Here is a 17355-nt window from a genome sequence, read left to right on the forward strand (position 1 = left end):
AGCGATGAAGTCACGGGTGAGTTGCAGTCTCGGGTGGAGGATCCAGCTAGCCGCGGGTAACCTGAGTGACTGCAGCGCTAACCGCGCTGCACACTTCAGTCACTCAGGATTAGCGGTCAACGGTGAGTCCTTCACGAGTGACCGCTAATCAGGATGCGACACAGACAGAGCCGCGGGATGACAATGAAGTCGGGTGAAGTTCACCCGAGTTCATTCTCATCGCGCATCGCTGTCTGCTGTCAGCTGGCATGTAGCAACGTCATTGTGCATCCCACACGGACATTCCACATGGGCAACACACGGACATGTCACTTATGTATCTCATGCACACACGGACATTCCACACGCACACACGGCTAGCATACGCCATTCACACGGATGCCACACGTACCATAAAAACGGAACACGGACCCGAAAAACGTAACGTAACCCACGTGCGTGTTTTTCACGGACGTGTGAAGGGGGCCTAACACAGAGGCAAATGGTGCACAATTTGAAATGAAGTCCAATTGCAACAATGATTTTTTGCTCCCGTTACATGCACTTAAATTAAAAAAGTCCCCAAATATGGACAACCCGTTTAAGTTCTATACATAGCTGAAATGATAACTTATGTATTCTTTGTGATCTTCTGTCATAGGAGACCATCATCCGGGAGTGAAAAATCAAACCCTTCCAAGAGACACCGCGATCGACTGAATGCAGAATTAGACCGACTGGCCAGTCTGCTGCCTTTTCCTCCAGAAATTATCACAAAGTTGGATAAACTTTCCATACTTCGTCTCAGTGTCAGTTATTTACGTGTGAAAAGCTTCTTCCAAGGTAGGTTATAACTGCAGAGGGACAATTGTGCTATTGTTATTCTCATCATTTATTTTTTTTAGCCTTTATTCTTGACTAATGTACAGTGCTAGACATTGGTTCTTTAGTATCTGGAGATTTATCTGTGGATTACTTTACAGATGTGTGCAGAATAGGCGGTCCAGTCTAGAAGTCTATTCTAGTATTAAATAGGTCTGCTATTGTTTCTTAGGTTAGGTTCACATGTTTTAAATCCGTCAAGTCCGTCAGCGACTAATCTGTCGTTTTTTAGATGGCAACTGACGCAACGGATGTGTTTTTCACAAGATTCTGTTCACAGGAATCCTATGAAAAAACTGATCCATCGTGTCCGTTACATCCGCTGTGCGTCCGTTTTTTGACAGATCCGTCATGATCCGTTTGTGTTTGGGACAGCCCAGTGGGTGTGCCAAACATGCTGGGCATGCCAGCGCTGGACTCCGTCGTAAGACGGATTACGACGGAATCCAGCACCATAGACATCCATTACAAGCTTGACGGATTGCGACGGATTCCTGCGTGGTGCGTTAATTTTGACGGCCCAAAATACATTACATTCTGCGTTGTTTGTTTGCAGCAGATGCAACACAAGGTCATCAGTCGCAATCCGCCACTCATACAAGTCTATGGGAAACAACAGAATCCGCCAAACGGATTCCGTTGTTTACCAGAGCCGCGGATTGTGACTGATACAAATTGACGGAAATGTGAACCTAGCTTTAGAGAGGCGATACAGAGCAGGAGGACAAGGCTAAGTGTATAGGCTGGTGCTTCATATTATGCTTTTATTTGCTGCTTGGCGAAAAATGTTGTGAACTACTTTATTTAGCGTTTGTAGGGAAACATTTTTACTGACTAAATGAGACCAAATAAAATATGTATAAACTTAAAATTACAACCTTGTGAAATCTGCATTTCATACTTGAAGGGAATCCTATTTTTTATTTGTATATAAACCCTTTAAAAGGAATCTGTCAGTAGGTTTTGACTATGTAATCTGAAAACAGCATGAGATAGGAACTGAGACACTGATTTCAGGGATGTGTCACTTAGTAGATTGTGTGCTTCGGTTTCAATAAAATGATTGTTTTATCACCAGGAGATTAACACTGTCAGAACTCAGGTTCCTGCTAGACTGAGCATGTCCCCATCACTGATTAAAATCTCACTGTTTATAGATAATGTACACAGAGAGCTGTGGTATGGGTGGGGTTAGCATCTGAGTTCTGCTTCATGCTACAGCCATAAACTCTGATTGTGTCACAACCGCTACACCCAGTAAACTAAGTTATACATCATTGGAATCAGAGTATTTTTTTTCTACATTATGCTGCTCTCAGAAGACTAGAAAAAAAAACCTTGTGACATATTCCATCCATCTCACCCACCTTTTTAGTGTTTTAAAATGTTTTCTAAAAAAGGCATATTTTTTAAGAATTTTATTATGTTAGGAACATATGAAAATGTGTTTTTGGTGATGATTTTATGTGTTCCTTTTAGTAAATGCAAAAATGTAACACAAGTGAAACAAAAACAATCAAACAAAACACACTGTATGTAAAGTTTATCATAAAATTGGAATAAACTTTAGAGGTAATATCTGGATAAAGAAATACCAAGAACACATCATATGGCAAATCTCAAGCTTTGTATTGTAGACTCTTTTTTATGTTGTTTAACTTAATATTATGTACAATGATTTATAGAAAGTTGGCTTTTTCAGACATTCCCAGTTATTTCTCCGAATTACACAGTCTCTGTTACTTGCCATTTTCTGCATAAAGCAAACAGTAATTTTCAATAATTGCTGAAATATGTTGTATTGGGCAATTGATTTTTACTATGCAGTGCACTGTGTGGAATTGAAAATTCAGCATTCGTCATTGTATGGCACGTGGTTTGTTATGTTATCTAAGCTAAACCAGTACATAGCATCCAGGTTTACATTTTTAGTAGCAAGAATGTGCGAGCTTCGTCTCAGTTTGGTTTTTAAACCCATTTATGTTGAATTGTTTTGAATGTGACACTTGTAAATTTTGGTAAGGATGTTTTACACTCAGTTGTCCTTGAAAGTTTTTGAACGCTTCAGAATTTTCCACATTTTACATGAATTGAACCTAATATCACAATAGATTTTCATATAAATCTAAACAGTAGATAAAGAGAACTAAATCAAACAAATAAGTCAAAATGTTAACACTGTCATTTTTTACTCAAGAAATGATCCAATAATACATGTCTATGAGCAGTGGCGTAACTAGAGTTTGATGGGCCCTGGTGCAAACTTTAGACCGGGGCCCCCCTCCATGTACACAACACTTAGGGTACGGGATAATGATGCTGACACTTGGCTTTTACCCACAGCACCCAGGTTTCCCATGATCTAAAATCCCTCTGTCATACATCTTTCCCTCAGCACCCAGCTTTCCCATATCAGAGCATGGGAAAGCTGGGTGCTGAGAGAAGATGTATAGCAGAGCATGGGAAAGCTGGGTGCTGAGAGATGTATATCAGAGAATGGGAAAGCTGGGTGCTGAGAGATGTATATCAGAGCATGGGAAAGCTGGGTGCTGAGAGATGTATATCAGAGCATGGGAAAGCTGGGTGCTGAGAGATGTACAGCAGAGCATGGGAAAGCTGGGTGCTGAGAGATGTATAGCAGAGCATGGGAAAGCTGGGTGCTGAGAGATGTATATCAGAGCATGGGAAAGCTGGGTGCTGAGAGATGTATAGCAGAGCATGGGAAAGCTGGGTGCTGAGAGATGTATATCAGAGCATGGGAAAGCTGGGTGCTGAGAGATGTATAGCAGAGCATAGGAAAGCTGGGTGCTGAGAGATGTATAGCAGAGCATGGGAAAGCTGGGTGCTGAGAGATGTATAGCAGAGCATGGGAAAGCTGGGTGCTGAGAGATGTATAGCAGAGCATGGGAAAGCTGGGTGCTGAGAGATGTATAGCAGAGCATAGGAAAGCTGGGTGCTGAGAGATGTATAGCAGAGCATAGGAAAGCTGGGTGCTGAGAGATGTATAGCAGAGCATGGGAAAGCTGGCTGCTGAGAGATGTATATCAGAGCATGGGAAAGCTGGGTGCTGAGAGATGTATAGCAGAGCATAGGAAAGCTGGGTGCTGAGAGATGTATAGCAGAGCATGGGAAAGCTGGGTGCTGAGAGATGTATAGCAGAGCATGGGAAAGCTGGGTGCTGAGAGAATTATAGCAGAGCATGGGAAAGCTGGGTGCTGAGAGATGTATAGCAGAGCATGGGAAAGCTGGGTGCTGAGAGAAGATGTATAGGAGAGCATGGGAAAGCTGGATGCTGAGAGATGTATAGCAGAGCATGGGAAAGCTGGGTGCTGAGAGATGTATAGCAGAGCATGGGAAAGCTGGGTGCTGAGAGATGTATAGCAGAGCATGGGAAAGCTGGGTGCTGAGAGATGTATAGCAGAGCATGGGAAAGCTGGGTGCTGAGAGATGTATAGCAGAGCATGGGAAAGCTGGGTGCTGAGAGATGTATAGCAGAGCATGGGAAAGCTGGGTGCTGAGAGATGTATAGCAGAGCAGGGGAAAGCTGGGTGCTGAGAGATGTATAGCAGAGCATGGGAAAGCTGGGTGCTGAGAGATGTATAGCAGAGCATGGGAAAGCTGGGTGCTGAGAGATGTATAGCAGAGCATGGGAAAGCTGGGTGCTGAGAGATGTATAGCAGAGCATGGGAAAGAGCCCTTTTCCCTCAGCACAAAACATTCCCATCCCATACTTGTATCTTTTTCCTCCCTCGTATATAGTTCTCCAAATACAATAATGGCCCCCACATAGCCTTCCATATAGTATAAAGGGTCCCACATAACCCTTCATATATTAGAATGCACCCCATAGTCCTCCATGTATTATAATGCATTTCCCATAGTTCTCCATATTTTATACTGCACCACAGTCCCCCATGCTTTATAATGCACCCCCACAGACCATGTGTAAGGTAGCCTCCATAGTCCTCCATATATTATAATGTAGCCCCCATAGTCCTATATGTATTATAATACAGCCCCATAGACCTCCATGTATAATGCGCTGCTATAGTCTATGTATAAGCTGTCCTTCATGTTTATTATGCAGTCCCATAGACCTCCATGTATCATGCAGCCAGCACCCCCAGGCCTCCATGTATTATGCAGATAGTCCCACCAGGGCCTCCATGTGTCATGCAGCCAGCCCCACCAGGTGTCATGCAGCCAGCCCCACCAGGGCCTCCATGTGTAATGCAGCCAGCTTCCCCCGGGCCTATATGTGTCATGCAGCCAGCCCCCCCAGGGCCTCTATGCATCATGCAGCCAGCCCCCCCAGGGCCTCTATGCGTCATGCAGCCAGCCCCCCCCAGGGCCTCTGTGTGTCATGCAGCCAGCCCCCCCAGGGTCTCCATGTGTCATGCAGCCAGCCCCCCCCCAGGTGTCATGCAGCCAGCCCCCCCAGGGCCTCCATGTGTCATGCAGCCAGCTTCCCCAGGACCTCCATGTGTCATGCAGCCGGCCCCCCCAGGGCCTCCATGTGTCATGCAGCCAGCCCCCCCAGGGCCTCCATGTGTCATGCAGCCAGCCCCCCCAGGGACTCCATGTGTCATGCAGCCAGCCCCCCCAGGGCCTCCATGTGCCATGCAGCCAGCCCCCCAGGGCCTCCATGTGCCATGCAGCCAGCCCCCCCAGGGCCTCCATGTGTCATGCAGCCAGCCCCCCCAGGGCCTCCATGTGTCATGCAGCCAGCCCCCCCAGGGTCTCCATGTGTCATGCAGCCAGCCCCCCCCCAGGTGTCATGCAGCCAGCCCCCCCAGGGCCTCCATGTGTCATGCAGCCAGCCCCCCCAGGGCCTCCATGTGTCATGCAGCCAGCCCCCCCAGGGCCTCCATGTGTCATGCAGCCAGCCCCCCCAGGGCCTCCATGTGTCATGCAGCCAGCCCCCCCAGGGCCTCCATGTGTCATGCAGCCAGACCCCCCAGGACCTCCATGTGTCATGCAGCCAGCCCCCCCAGGGCCTCCATGTGTCATGCAGCCAGCCCCCCCAGGGTCTCCATGTGTCATGCAGCCAGACCCCCCAGGACCTCCATGTGTCATGCAGCCAGCCCCCCCAGGGCCTCCATGTGTCATGCAGCCAGCCCCCCCAGGGCCTCCATGTGTCATGCAGCCAGCCCCCCCAGGGCCTCCATGTGTCATACAGCCAGCCCCCAGGGCTTCTATGTGTAATGCAGCCTGCCAGCCAGCCCCACCAGGGCCTCCATGTATCATGCAGGCAGCTTCTCCGGGCCTATATGTGTCATGCAGCCAGCAAAATAAAAAAACAAGTACCTCTCTGCTCCTTCTGGCCCCTGCCCCCATATGTCACACACCCTGCTCCCTATACAGCCTGCACCCCCATATCAGACACACACACACCCTGACCCACATATCTCACCCTGCCTGTACCCCAACTTACCCCTCTCAAACGCTCTGCACCCTTCACATGCTTCTGTCACAGTCTGCAGCCCTCATATGCCCCTCACCCTGCAGCCCCTCCCCTCATGTCCCCTCTTTTCTCATTACCACTCATGTGTTCGAAGTATCTTCTCCTGCTTTCTCCCCGGCATCCTGTGTCTCCTCCCACACAGTCACATGGGCGTGACATCATCGCAGGTCCTGGTAGGGATGGTTTCCGTCTGCCGTGCAGGAGCACATCTCCTCTGCAGCAGGTCAGGAACGCCTGGTGACCTCTCCAGGTCAGGGGCCCCTCTGCCCCCTGCAGACACTGGGCCCCCCTGACTCACAGGCCGGCCCCCTAACGATCTCACAGTCGGCCACTACACAGCGGCACTACACATAGGGGCCCGGCAGCCGGCTCTGCAGAGCGGCTGCCGGGCCCCTATAACCCTGCGGGCCCGGTCGCAGTGGCGACCTCTGCGACCGCGATCGTTACGCCCCTGTCTATGAGTTTTCATGTGAAGTTTATCTTCCGGTATCTAGTGTGACCCCCCTTGTATGTCACTAACTGCATCTTAACATTTCCAGTAATTGCCTATTAGTCCTGCACATTGGCTTAGAGGAGTTTTAGCCCATTCCTCCCTACAAAACAGCTTCATCTTTGTTATATTTGTGTTTTTTTCCTATGGACTGCTGGCTTCAGGCGCTTCAACAATACTTTTATATGATTAAGGTCAGGACACATTCTCTGGAGATTCAGTTTATTGACAGATGTCCTAATATTTTGCATTAGAATTTGCTAACATTCAGAATTCATTGTTCTATCAATGATGGGAAAGCCATCCTAGCCCAGATGGACCAAAACAAGTCATAACTATGATATTTGTACCAATATGTTTCACAAATGATATGATGATTTTTATGCTGCAATGCAGTGTTTTCTCTATCCAAACATAAAAATTCACATTTAAGTCAAAGAGTTCTATTTTTGTCTCATCTGCTGACAAAATATTGTTACAATAGCCTTCTGGCTTATTGAAATGATTTTTAGCAAACCATAGATAGGTAGCAACATTCTTTTTTGATGCATTGATGGCTCTTTCCTTGTTCAGTGTCCTCCTGACACTGTCCACCTTTAGCTAATGTGAGAGAGGCCTTTAGCTACTTAGAGGTTAACTTGGGTTCCTTTGTGACATTGCGGACAATTATATGCTTTGCTCTTAGAGTAACGTTTGATGATCGACCACTTCTGGGAAGGGTAATTATTGTCTTGAATTTGTATTCCATTTGTACACAATTTGTCTGACTCTTCTAAAGTGGGCTTTACACGCAACAACATCGCTAATGAGATGTTGTTGGGGTCACGGAATTTGTGATGCACATCTGACCTCGTAAGCGACGTTGTTGCGTGTGAAATGCACGAACGACCGTTAAAGATCAAAATTACTCACCTAATCGTTAATTGGTGACACGTCGGTCTAATCCCAATTATCGTTGCTGTTGCAGGACGCAGGTTGTTCGTCGTTCCTGCGGTGGCACACATCGCTATGTGTGACACCGCAGGAACGAGGAACATAACCGTACCTGCGGCCGCCCGCAATGAGGAAGGAAGGAGGTGGGCGGGATGTTCCGCCCGCTCATCTCTGCCCCTCCGCTTCTATTGGGCGGCCGCTTAGTGACGCTGCTGTGACGCCGAACGAACCTCCCCCTTAAAGGAGAGATTGTTTGGCGGCCACAGCGACGTCGGTGAAGAGGTAATTGCATGTCACTCTGCCGTAGCGATATTGTTCGCTACGGCAGCGATCCCCCCATGAGGCGCCACTGACGTGGGCGGGTGCTATCACTCGTAACATTGCTAGCGATGTCGCAGCGTGTAAAGCCCGCTTTAGTCTCAGAAATTTCTGTTGTTTGTGCTATGAAAGAATTCTACAAACATCTGTTGTGAAGATCAGACTTTAATAAATCTCTGTTCTTTAAATAAAACAGGTCGCCAACTCACACCTGATCATCATCTCATTGACTGAAGACACTAATTTTACCTTGAAATTATCTGTTAATCTCAAAGGTTTACATACTTTTTCCACTCACAAACATGAGATATTGAATTATTTTCCTCAACAAAAAAGTAATACTTTTCACTAATTTATTTGATTGGATTGTTTGAGTGTTTTTATCTACTTTTATTACATGTCTGAAAATGTGATGTAGTCTTTGGTCAGATTTATGCAGAAATATGGAAAATTCTGACAGATTCACAAACTTTCAACCTCCACTGTATACTGCTCAGATAGAAGGATAGATAGATGCAACTTATCATGCCATAATATCAGTCTCCCAGACATGTATTTGCTCATTTAAAAACAGAGATTTCTTATTATAAAAATATTTAGTTGTTGAAATAAGAATGAATACTCTTTTAACAACCCTTATGTGGGCGTCACACGAGATGAGCTATTGTACGATGCATCGTCGGGGTCACGTTTTTTGTGACGCACATCCGGCATCGTTTGCGACGTCGTGTTGTGTGACACCTCCGAGCGATGCTGAATCGGTCACAAATCGTGAGTCGTGTACATGTCGCTTATTTTTAAAAAATTATTTTTCATGGCGCCGGTTGTTCATCGTACCCGGGATAGCACACATCGCTCCGTGTGACACCCTGGGAACGATGAACACAGCTTACCTGCGTCCTGCGGCACCTGCCGGCTATGCGGAAGGAAGGAGGTGGGCGGGATGTTTACGTCCCGCTCATCTCCGCCCCTCCGCTTCTATTGGCCGGCGGCTGTGTGACGTCGCTGTGACGCCGAACGTCCCTCCCCCTTCAGGAAGAGGATGTTCGCCGCCCACAGCGAGGTTGCTCAGCAGGTAAGTACGTGTGATGGCAGTTTAACGGCTTTGTGCGACACGGGCAGCGATTTGCCCGTGACGCACAAACGACGGGGGCGGGTACGATCACACGATAGATCATACCGTGTGACGCCCGCATTAGACCGAAGTTTATTTCATTCTGGTGCCAAAGTCAATGCTTTAAAATGTTTCTTTAAAATTTTGTTCTTTTTTTGGGAAAACTGAACTTGAACTATGCTGCATCAGCAGCAATCTAATCTGACATATTGCTATTTACATATCAGTTAAAAAGATATGTTAAAATGCCAGTTCCTGCAATCATTAATGCCCTCCCTTCAGAGTTTCATATAACCGGAGAACAAATTTACAGTTCCTATACGCTGCTCCTAGAAAGCACCCCAAAGCACCCAGTAAATGGTATGTGGTCAATGCAGAGGTTCTACTGAAACCAGTAAAAAACAGAGCTGACTAACAAACCCAATTAGTATTTACAACTAACTTGATTCATGGTAAACCTTTTTTACTATTTTGACAGTTGGTTTATAAAGGCCAGTCATCAGAAAACTAGACTACATGCTAAGTAGTACACATTTCACGAAAAAAGAAATGAAAGAAAGATACTGATTGTATGTGGTATACATGTGATAAATTATAAAGAATCATGAGTAAAAATAACTGGCCAGAAATGACTCAGCACAAACAACCTTTATATGGACAAACGTATTGGAACATACGCCTTACATCCGCAAGAGCTTTTATGTCATACCATTCTAAGTTTATAGATATTAACATGGAGGTGGTCCCCACTTTAAAGCCAAGACATCCTTCCCTCTTTAGAAAGACATTCTGCAAGGTTTTGAAGGGGGACTGGGAATTTTGGCCAATTCATCAAGAAAAGCAATTGTAAGATCAGACACTAATTAGTTGGAAGGCCCTGACTCATCCCAAAGGTTTTTGATAGGGTTGAGGGTAGGACTTTGTGTGAGCTAGTCAAGTTCTAGCACACTAAGCTCACTCAACAATTCCAATATAGACCTTACCTTTTGTACTGGGGCACACTCATGTCAGAGCAGAAAAGGTCTGTCCCTAAACTGTTTGCACAAAGTGTGAAGCATTTGTTCATTCAGAATGTCTTGGTATGTTGAAGCATTCACTGTAATTAGGGGGCCTAATCCAAAACATGACAAATAACCACATAGCATTATTCCTCCTTGTGAGCAAAATACACTCCTTCTATGCCTCTTGAACTCCAAATTAATAAGATTTTTTTTACGAGCGCTCGGGAAATCAACACAGCACACACTTAGTATGGTGTACTCAAAGAATTCTCCTTTATTTGTACATGTGACCAGTTTATATAGGGTCATGGACAAAGGAATAGTCCCCTTTGAACTATGAACCAATAAGAGCAGTAGGGGTGTTAACAGAAATGTGAAACTTCCCTTCCTATCAGTTTTAGCTGAGCCCTATGACATCATTAGTTATAAGACAAGATAGATACTATAAGAACAAACAAATTGGATTGTGTTCTCTCACTTCTCCACCAATGCAGTCAGACAAGTAAAGGCCCAGTCACACTAAACAACTTACCAGCGATCCCAACAACGATCCAACCTGATAGGGATCGCTGGTAAGTTGCTAGGAGGTTGCTGGTGAGATGTCACACTGCGACGCTCCAGCGATCCCACCAGCAACCTGACCTGGCAGGGATCGCTGGAGCGTCGCTACACGAGTTGCTGGTGAGCTCACCAGCAACCAGTGTCCCAGCCCCCAGCCAGCAGCGCCGCGTGGAAGCGACGCTGCGCTTGGTAACTAAGGTAAATATCGGGTAACCAACCCGCTATTTACCTTGGTTACCAGCGCACACCGCTTAGCGCTGGTTCCCTGCATACCTAGCCACAGTACACATTGGGTTAATTACCCGATGTGTACTCTGCTACGTGTGCAGGCAGCAGGAGCCGGCTTCTGCGGACGCTGGTAACCACAGTAAACATCGGGTAACCAAGAAGCCCTTACCTTGGTTACCCGATATTTACCTTTGTTACCAGCGTTCCCGCTCTCACGCTGCCAGTGCTGGCTCCCTGTTCCCTACACACATAGCCAGAGTACACATCGGGTTAATTACCCGATGTGTACTCCGGCTATATGTGCAGAGAGCAGGAAGCCGGCACTGACAGCTGAGAGCGGGGACGCTGGTAACGAAGGTAAATATCAGGTAACCAAGGTAAGGGCTTCTTGGTTACCCGATGTTTACCGTGGTTACCAGCGTCCGCAGAAGCCGGCTCCTGCTGCCTGCACATTTAGTTGTTGCTCTGTCGCTGTCACTCACAGTGATGTGTGCTTCACAGCGGGAGAGCAACAACTAAACAATGGCCCAGGACATTCAGCAACAACCAACGACTTCACAGCAGGGGCCAGGTTGTTGCTGGATGTCACACACAGCAACATCGCTAGCAACATCGCTGCTACATCACAAAAGTTGTTCGTTAGCAGCGATGTTGCTAGCGATGTTGCTTAGTGTGACGTGGCCTTAACTCTCTCCTGGCGTTCGCTAAATGAAGACTCATCTATTGTATAGAGAAGCATGATTTGACACTCTTCGGAACACCTTTTCACAGAATAGTGGCAGCATGCTTTACACCACTCCATCTTATGCTTGGCATTGTGCTTGGTGGTGTAAGGCTCGTATGTAGCTGCTCGGCCACGAAAACCAATGCATTGAACATGTCAGTGCGCAGTTTATGTGCAGAAGGTAATGCCAAAGAAGGTCTGGAACTTTGCAGTTAATGAGTCCACAAATTATTGTCAACCTTTATGCACTTTATGCACCTTTATGTAATTTTGCATAGTCTGCCTCTTTGTGGTTGAGTTGCTGTGGTTTGTAAATGCTTCCACTTTTCAATAATACCTCTCACAGTTCATCATGAAATATTTAGAAGGAAATACATTTCAGGAACTGACTGCTGCATCTCATTGATTCACAAATGTCTGTAAAGGCAGACTACATAGCTAGAGCCTAGAAATAATATACCTGTACAATAGCAATGAATGAAGAACCTGAGTTTACTGCTTAAGAGGTGTGTCCCAGTACTTATGCCCATATAGTGTGTTTTACTACACAAATTAGACCATAAAGATTTTTTTTTATTTCCAAATGCTACATTAAAAGTAAGTACATGTGTTATTCATGTGAAATTATATAGTCGAGAGTGGCATATTCACGTTTTGGCCATAATATATTACTCTTTAGCTCTAGTAACATTCCAGGACATCTTTCTGTTGGTATTACTTATTGACAGCTATTTTAATGTACTTTAGTTATTACCACCCTTGTGGTGATTTTGTATTAAAATTCCTAATTAAAAGGATTTACTTATTTATTGATAAGAGTATTTTCTTTCTTTGTTTTCTTTCTCTTCCAGATAATGTCTTTTAGATGTAGGGAATTAGAGAGCTGTGGTTGCCAATCTGCAAAAACTGTATAAATAATAATGTGTCATGTGGTTAATAGGAGCTATCAAATAATAACGCAGACTCACAGTTATGAACTTCCACCTCCTCCCACCTCTTTCCAGTAGTTGAGGATGACCATATTGGCATTGGCATGTAAACACATCTTGTCAATCACTGCTTACATGGATAGCAGCAGTCTGGGAAGCTATGCTCCTAAATAGTTTTAATTAGCAAATTTTCCAGCACAGTTTTCCTGCTGTTTGTATACTATGCTCCCCTAAATGATGATTTTATTGCAGAACCTGTATCTTATAATCAGTGCATTTTCCCACAGTTTTTACAGAGGAAAAAAATCCCTCCACAACATAAATTTCAAAGCACAAAATATTTTAGGCAGTATGTACCATGCATGTCACTAATATACTATGGGGTGCATAATATACACAGTGGGGAAAAAAGTATTTAGTCAGTAGGTATGGTGTTCTTCTGATGTAATTCAGTATTCTGTCTCCTCCAAACATGGAGTTCTAAACAGTTCTACTTTGGTTTCATCAGACCATATGAATTCTCCCAATACTCTTCTGGATAATCCAAATGCTCTCTAGCAAACTTCAAACGGGAACGGGCATGTACTGGCTTAAGTAGGGGGACACATCTGGCACTGTCTGGCACTGTAGGATCTGAGTCCCTGGCGGCGTAGTATGTTACTGATGGTAGCCTTTGTTATGGTGGTCCCAGCTCTATGCAGATCATTCACTAGGTTCCCCCGTGTGGTTCTGGGATTTTTGCTCACCGTTCTTGTGATCATTTTGACCCCACAGGATGAGATCTTGCGTGGAGCCCCAGATCGAGGGAAATTATTAGTGGTCTTATATATCTTCCATTTTCTTATTATTGCTCCCACAGTTGATTTCATCACACCAAGCTGCTTGCCTATTGCAGATTCAGTCTTCCCATCCAGGTGCAGAGCTGCAATTTTGTTTCTGGTGTCCTTCGACAGCTCTTTAGTCTTCACCATAGTGGAGTTTGGGGTGTGACTGTTTAAGGTTGTGGATAGGTGTCTTTTACATTGATAACAAGTTCAAACAGGTGTCATTACTACAGGTAATAAGTGGAGGACAGGGGAGCTTCTTAAAGAAGAAGCTGCAGGTCAATGAGAGCCAGAAATCTTGCGTGTTTTTAGATGACTAAATACTTATTTTCCACCATAATATAAAAAAAAAAATCTTGCCAAATCAGACAAGGTGATTTTCTGGATTTGTTTTCTCATTTTGTCTCTCATAGTTGTGGTCTACCTATGATGTCAATTATATGCCTCTCTCATCTTTTTAAGTGGGAGAATTTGCACAATTGGTAGTTGACAAAACACTTTTTTTCCCCACTGTATATCAGTGTTTCACTGAGTGAGATAGAAAATCTAATTAGTGAATGGATTAAAGTAAATAAATAACATAGACCATGTGGAATTGGATATACAAGGCACCAATAAAGAAATAAATTCTTAAAGGGGTCCAATGCACATAATATTTTATTTAAAAAAAATGGGACAAGAACACAGTTACAGATAAAAAAGAGGTGTCGCATGCTGACATATTATAAGTAGAAAAAGATAAATATGCATATATCTGAGAATACATATATATATATATATATATATATATATATATATATACACAGTACAGGCCAAAAGTTTGGACACTCCTTCTCATTCAAAGACTTTTCTTTATTTTCATGACTCTGAAAATTGTAGATTCACATTGAAGGCATTAAAACTATGAATTAACACATGTGGAATAAAAAACTTTACTAAAAAGTGTGAAACAACTGAAAATATGTCTTATATTCTAGGTTCTTTAAAGTAGCCACCTTTTGCTTTGATTACTGCTTTGCACACTCTTGGCATTCTCTTGATGAGCTGCAAGGAGGTAGTCACCAGAAATGGTTTTCACTTTACAGGTGTGCCCTATCAGGTTTAATAAGAGGTATTTCTTGCCTTATAAATGGGGTTGGGACCATCAGTTGTGTTGTGCAGAAGTCTGGTGGATACACAGCTGAGAGTCCTACTGAATAGACTGTTAGAATTTGTATTATGGCAAGAAAAAAAGCAGCTAAGTAAAGAAAAACGAGTGGGCATCATTACTTTAAGAAATGAAGGTCAGTCAGTCCGAAAAATTGGAAAAACTTTGAAAGTGTCCCTAAGTGCAGTGGCAAAAAATATCAAACGCTACAAAGAAACTGGCTCACATGAGGACCGCCCCATGAAAGGAAGACCAAGAGTCACCTCTGCTGCGGAGGATAAGTTTATCTAAGTCACCAGTCTCAGAAATCGCAGGTTAACAGCAGCTCAGATTAGAGACCAGGTCAATGCCACACTAGCAGCAGACACATCTCTAGAACAACTGTTAAAAGGAGACTTTGTGCAGCAGGCCTTCATGGTAAAATAGCTGCTAGGAAACCACTGCTACGGACAGGCAACAAGCAGAAGAGACTTGTTTGGGCTAAAGAACACAAGGAATGGACATTAGACCAGCGGAAATCTGTGCTTTGGTCTGATGAGTCCAAATTTGAGATCTTTTGATTTAACCACTGTGTCTTTGTGCGATGCAGAAAAGGTGAACGGATAGACTCTACATGCCTGGTTCCCACCGTGAAGTATGGAGAAGGAGGTGTGATGGTGTGGGGGTGCTTTGTTGGTATCACTGTTAGAGATTTATTCAAAATTGAAGGTATACTGAACCAGCATGGCTACAACAGCATCTTGCAGCGGCGTGCTATTCTATACGGTTTGCATTTAGTTGAACTATGTAAGGGCTATTTGACTAAGAAGGACAGTGATGGGGTGCTACGCCAGATGACTTGACCTCCACAGACACCAGAACCCAATCGAGATGGTTTGGGGTGAGCTGGACCGCAGAGTGAAGGCAAAAGGGCCAACAAGTGCTAAGCATCTCTGGGAACTCCCTCAAGACTGTTGGAAGACCATTTCCGGTGACTACCTCTTGAAGCTCATCAAGAGAATGCCAAGAGTGTGCAAAGCAGTAATCAAAGCAAAAGGTGGTTACTTTGAAGAACCTAGAATATAAGACATATTTTCAGTTGTTTTTCACTTTTTTGTTAAGTATTTCATTCCACATGTGAATTCATAATTTTGATGCCTTCAATGTGAATCTACAATTTTCAGAGTCATGAAAATAAAGAAAACTCTTTGAATGAGAAGGTGTGTCCAAACTTTTGGTCAGCACTGTATATATACAGTACATATATATAAATATATATATATATATATATATATATATATATATATATATATATATATATATATATATATATATATATATTATGTATGTGTTAATAAGTAATTATATCCTGATGGACATTAAGATCGGGTTAGGGATATGCCATGGGTCGACACCGTGCATACTGCAAATAGGCTAAAGTATGTGTAATATATACGTAATGATGTAACTTATAATCAGGGCATTTTCCCATAGTTTTTTCTCCCCTGTTTTTAGAGAGGAAAAAATCCCTCCACATCATAAATTTCAAGTGTGTTTGTGGATTTCATGCAGTTCATATAGAATCATTTCTAGGAAATGCTTAAAAATGTACAATGTCAAAACTTAGGCAGGACCACACAGAGGGAGAGAGCATTTTGCTTTAGCTTTTCTGTTCTGTATTTTTTGTTTCATTTTTTTTCTTCAGACTGGTGAGACTTACTGCCATTGGCTAAAACTGAATAGAAATCACAACAGTTGCGTAATGTACTGTACATTGGTTTAATGTATGTCTTTTATATAAATTCTGGAGACGTAAAAGTACGTCTTTCAGGGCACACCATAGTAAAATAAATTTGGGCATTTTACTTTTTTTACTGTAAAATAACTGCATGTAAGTGGTTACCAAACCCTGCTTTTACCCAACCTATATACCTCTCTTTATTATACATTAGAATGTACTCATTTGGAGTACTACTGATGGCAGTGAAAGGGTCAGAGACTGTTCTGATAAGCAAAACACTCAGAGGAGGAGAGAAGTGCTAACTCATTCTTAGTGAACAAACTTGTGTAAATTACCGTAACTATTTTTGTATATATTAAAAAATCCAAAGCCAATCCCTCTTCCACTGCAGCAGAGCTCCAAAAGGCCTGGTCACCTCAAGTCCCTGCGTCAACTATAATAGTTTGTAGGATTCTGTCTCGAAATGGCCTCCATGGTTGAATCAGTGCCCAGAAACCAGCACTAAACAAAAGGCAATTAAAAAGCCGTGTGGCATTTGCCAAGTCCCATAGCCTGCTAAACAGATGGCCGCTGGAAAAGTAGCAGAAGGTAGATTTCTCTGACAAATCTTCAGTTGAATTACACCACAGCCACCGGAAATACTGCAGGAGACCTACTGCGGCCCATATGGATCCAGAAAACAGTTAAGTTTGGTGGTGGAAAGATCAGGGTCTGGGGTTACATTCAGTATGGGGTTGTGCAAAATATTTGCAAGGTGGAAGGCAATATCAATAGCCTAAAATATCAAGAAGTATTAGCTACCTTTTTCATTCCCAATCATAAAAGGGGTTAAATTCTGCAGCAGGATGGTGCTCCATCTCATACATCCATCTCTACAACAAAGTTCCTCCTGGCAAAGAAGATCAAGGTGCTCAAGGACTGGCCAGCCCAGTCACCAGACATGAACTCATTGAGCATGTTTGGGGTAGGATTAAAGAGGAAGCTTGGAAGACAAAACCAAAGAATCTAGATGAACTCTGGGAGGCATGTAAGACTGCATTC

General features: G+C 43.9%; 1 protein-coding gene across 1 annotated transcript in view; it reads left to right on the top strand.

Moving 5' to 3' along the window:
* Positions 1–17355, top strand: part of AHRR (aryl hydrocarbon receptor repressor) — a 359460-nt gene that overhangs the window by 38786 nt on the left and 303319 nt on the right. Inside the window, exon 3 of the mRNA XM_075316523.1 lies at positions 641–822. Coding sequence (XP_075172638.1) covers positions 641–822 — 182 coding nt within the window. The remainder of the gene's footprint in view (positions 1–640; positions 823–17355) is intronic.

This window comes from Anomaloglossus baeobatrachus, chromosome 6 (assembly GCF_048569485.1).
Source record: "Anomaloglossus baeobatrachus isolate aAnoBae1 chromosome 6, aAnoBae1.hap1, whole genome shotgun sequence".
Classification (NCBI taxonomy): Eukaryota; Metazoa; Chordata; class Amphibia; order Anura; family Aromobatidae; genus Anomaloglossus; species Anomaloglossus baeobatrachus.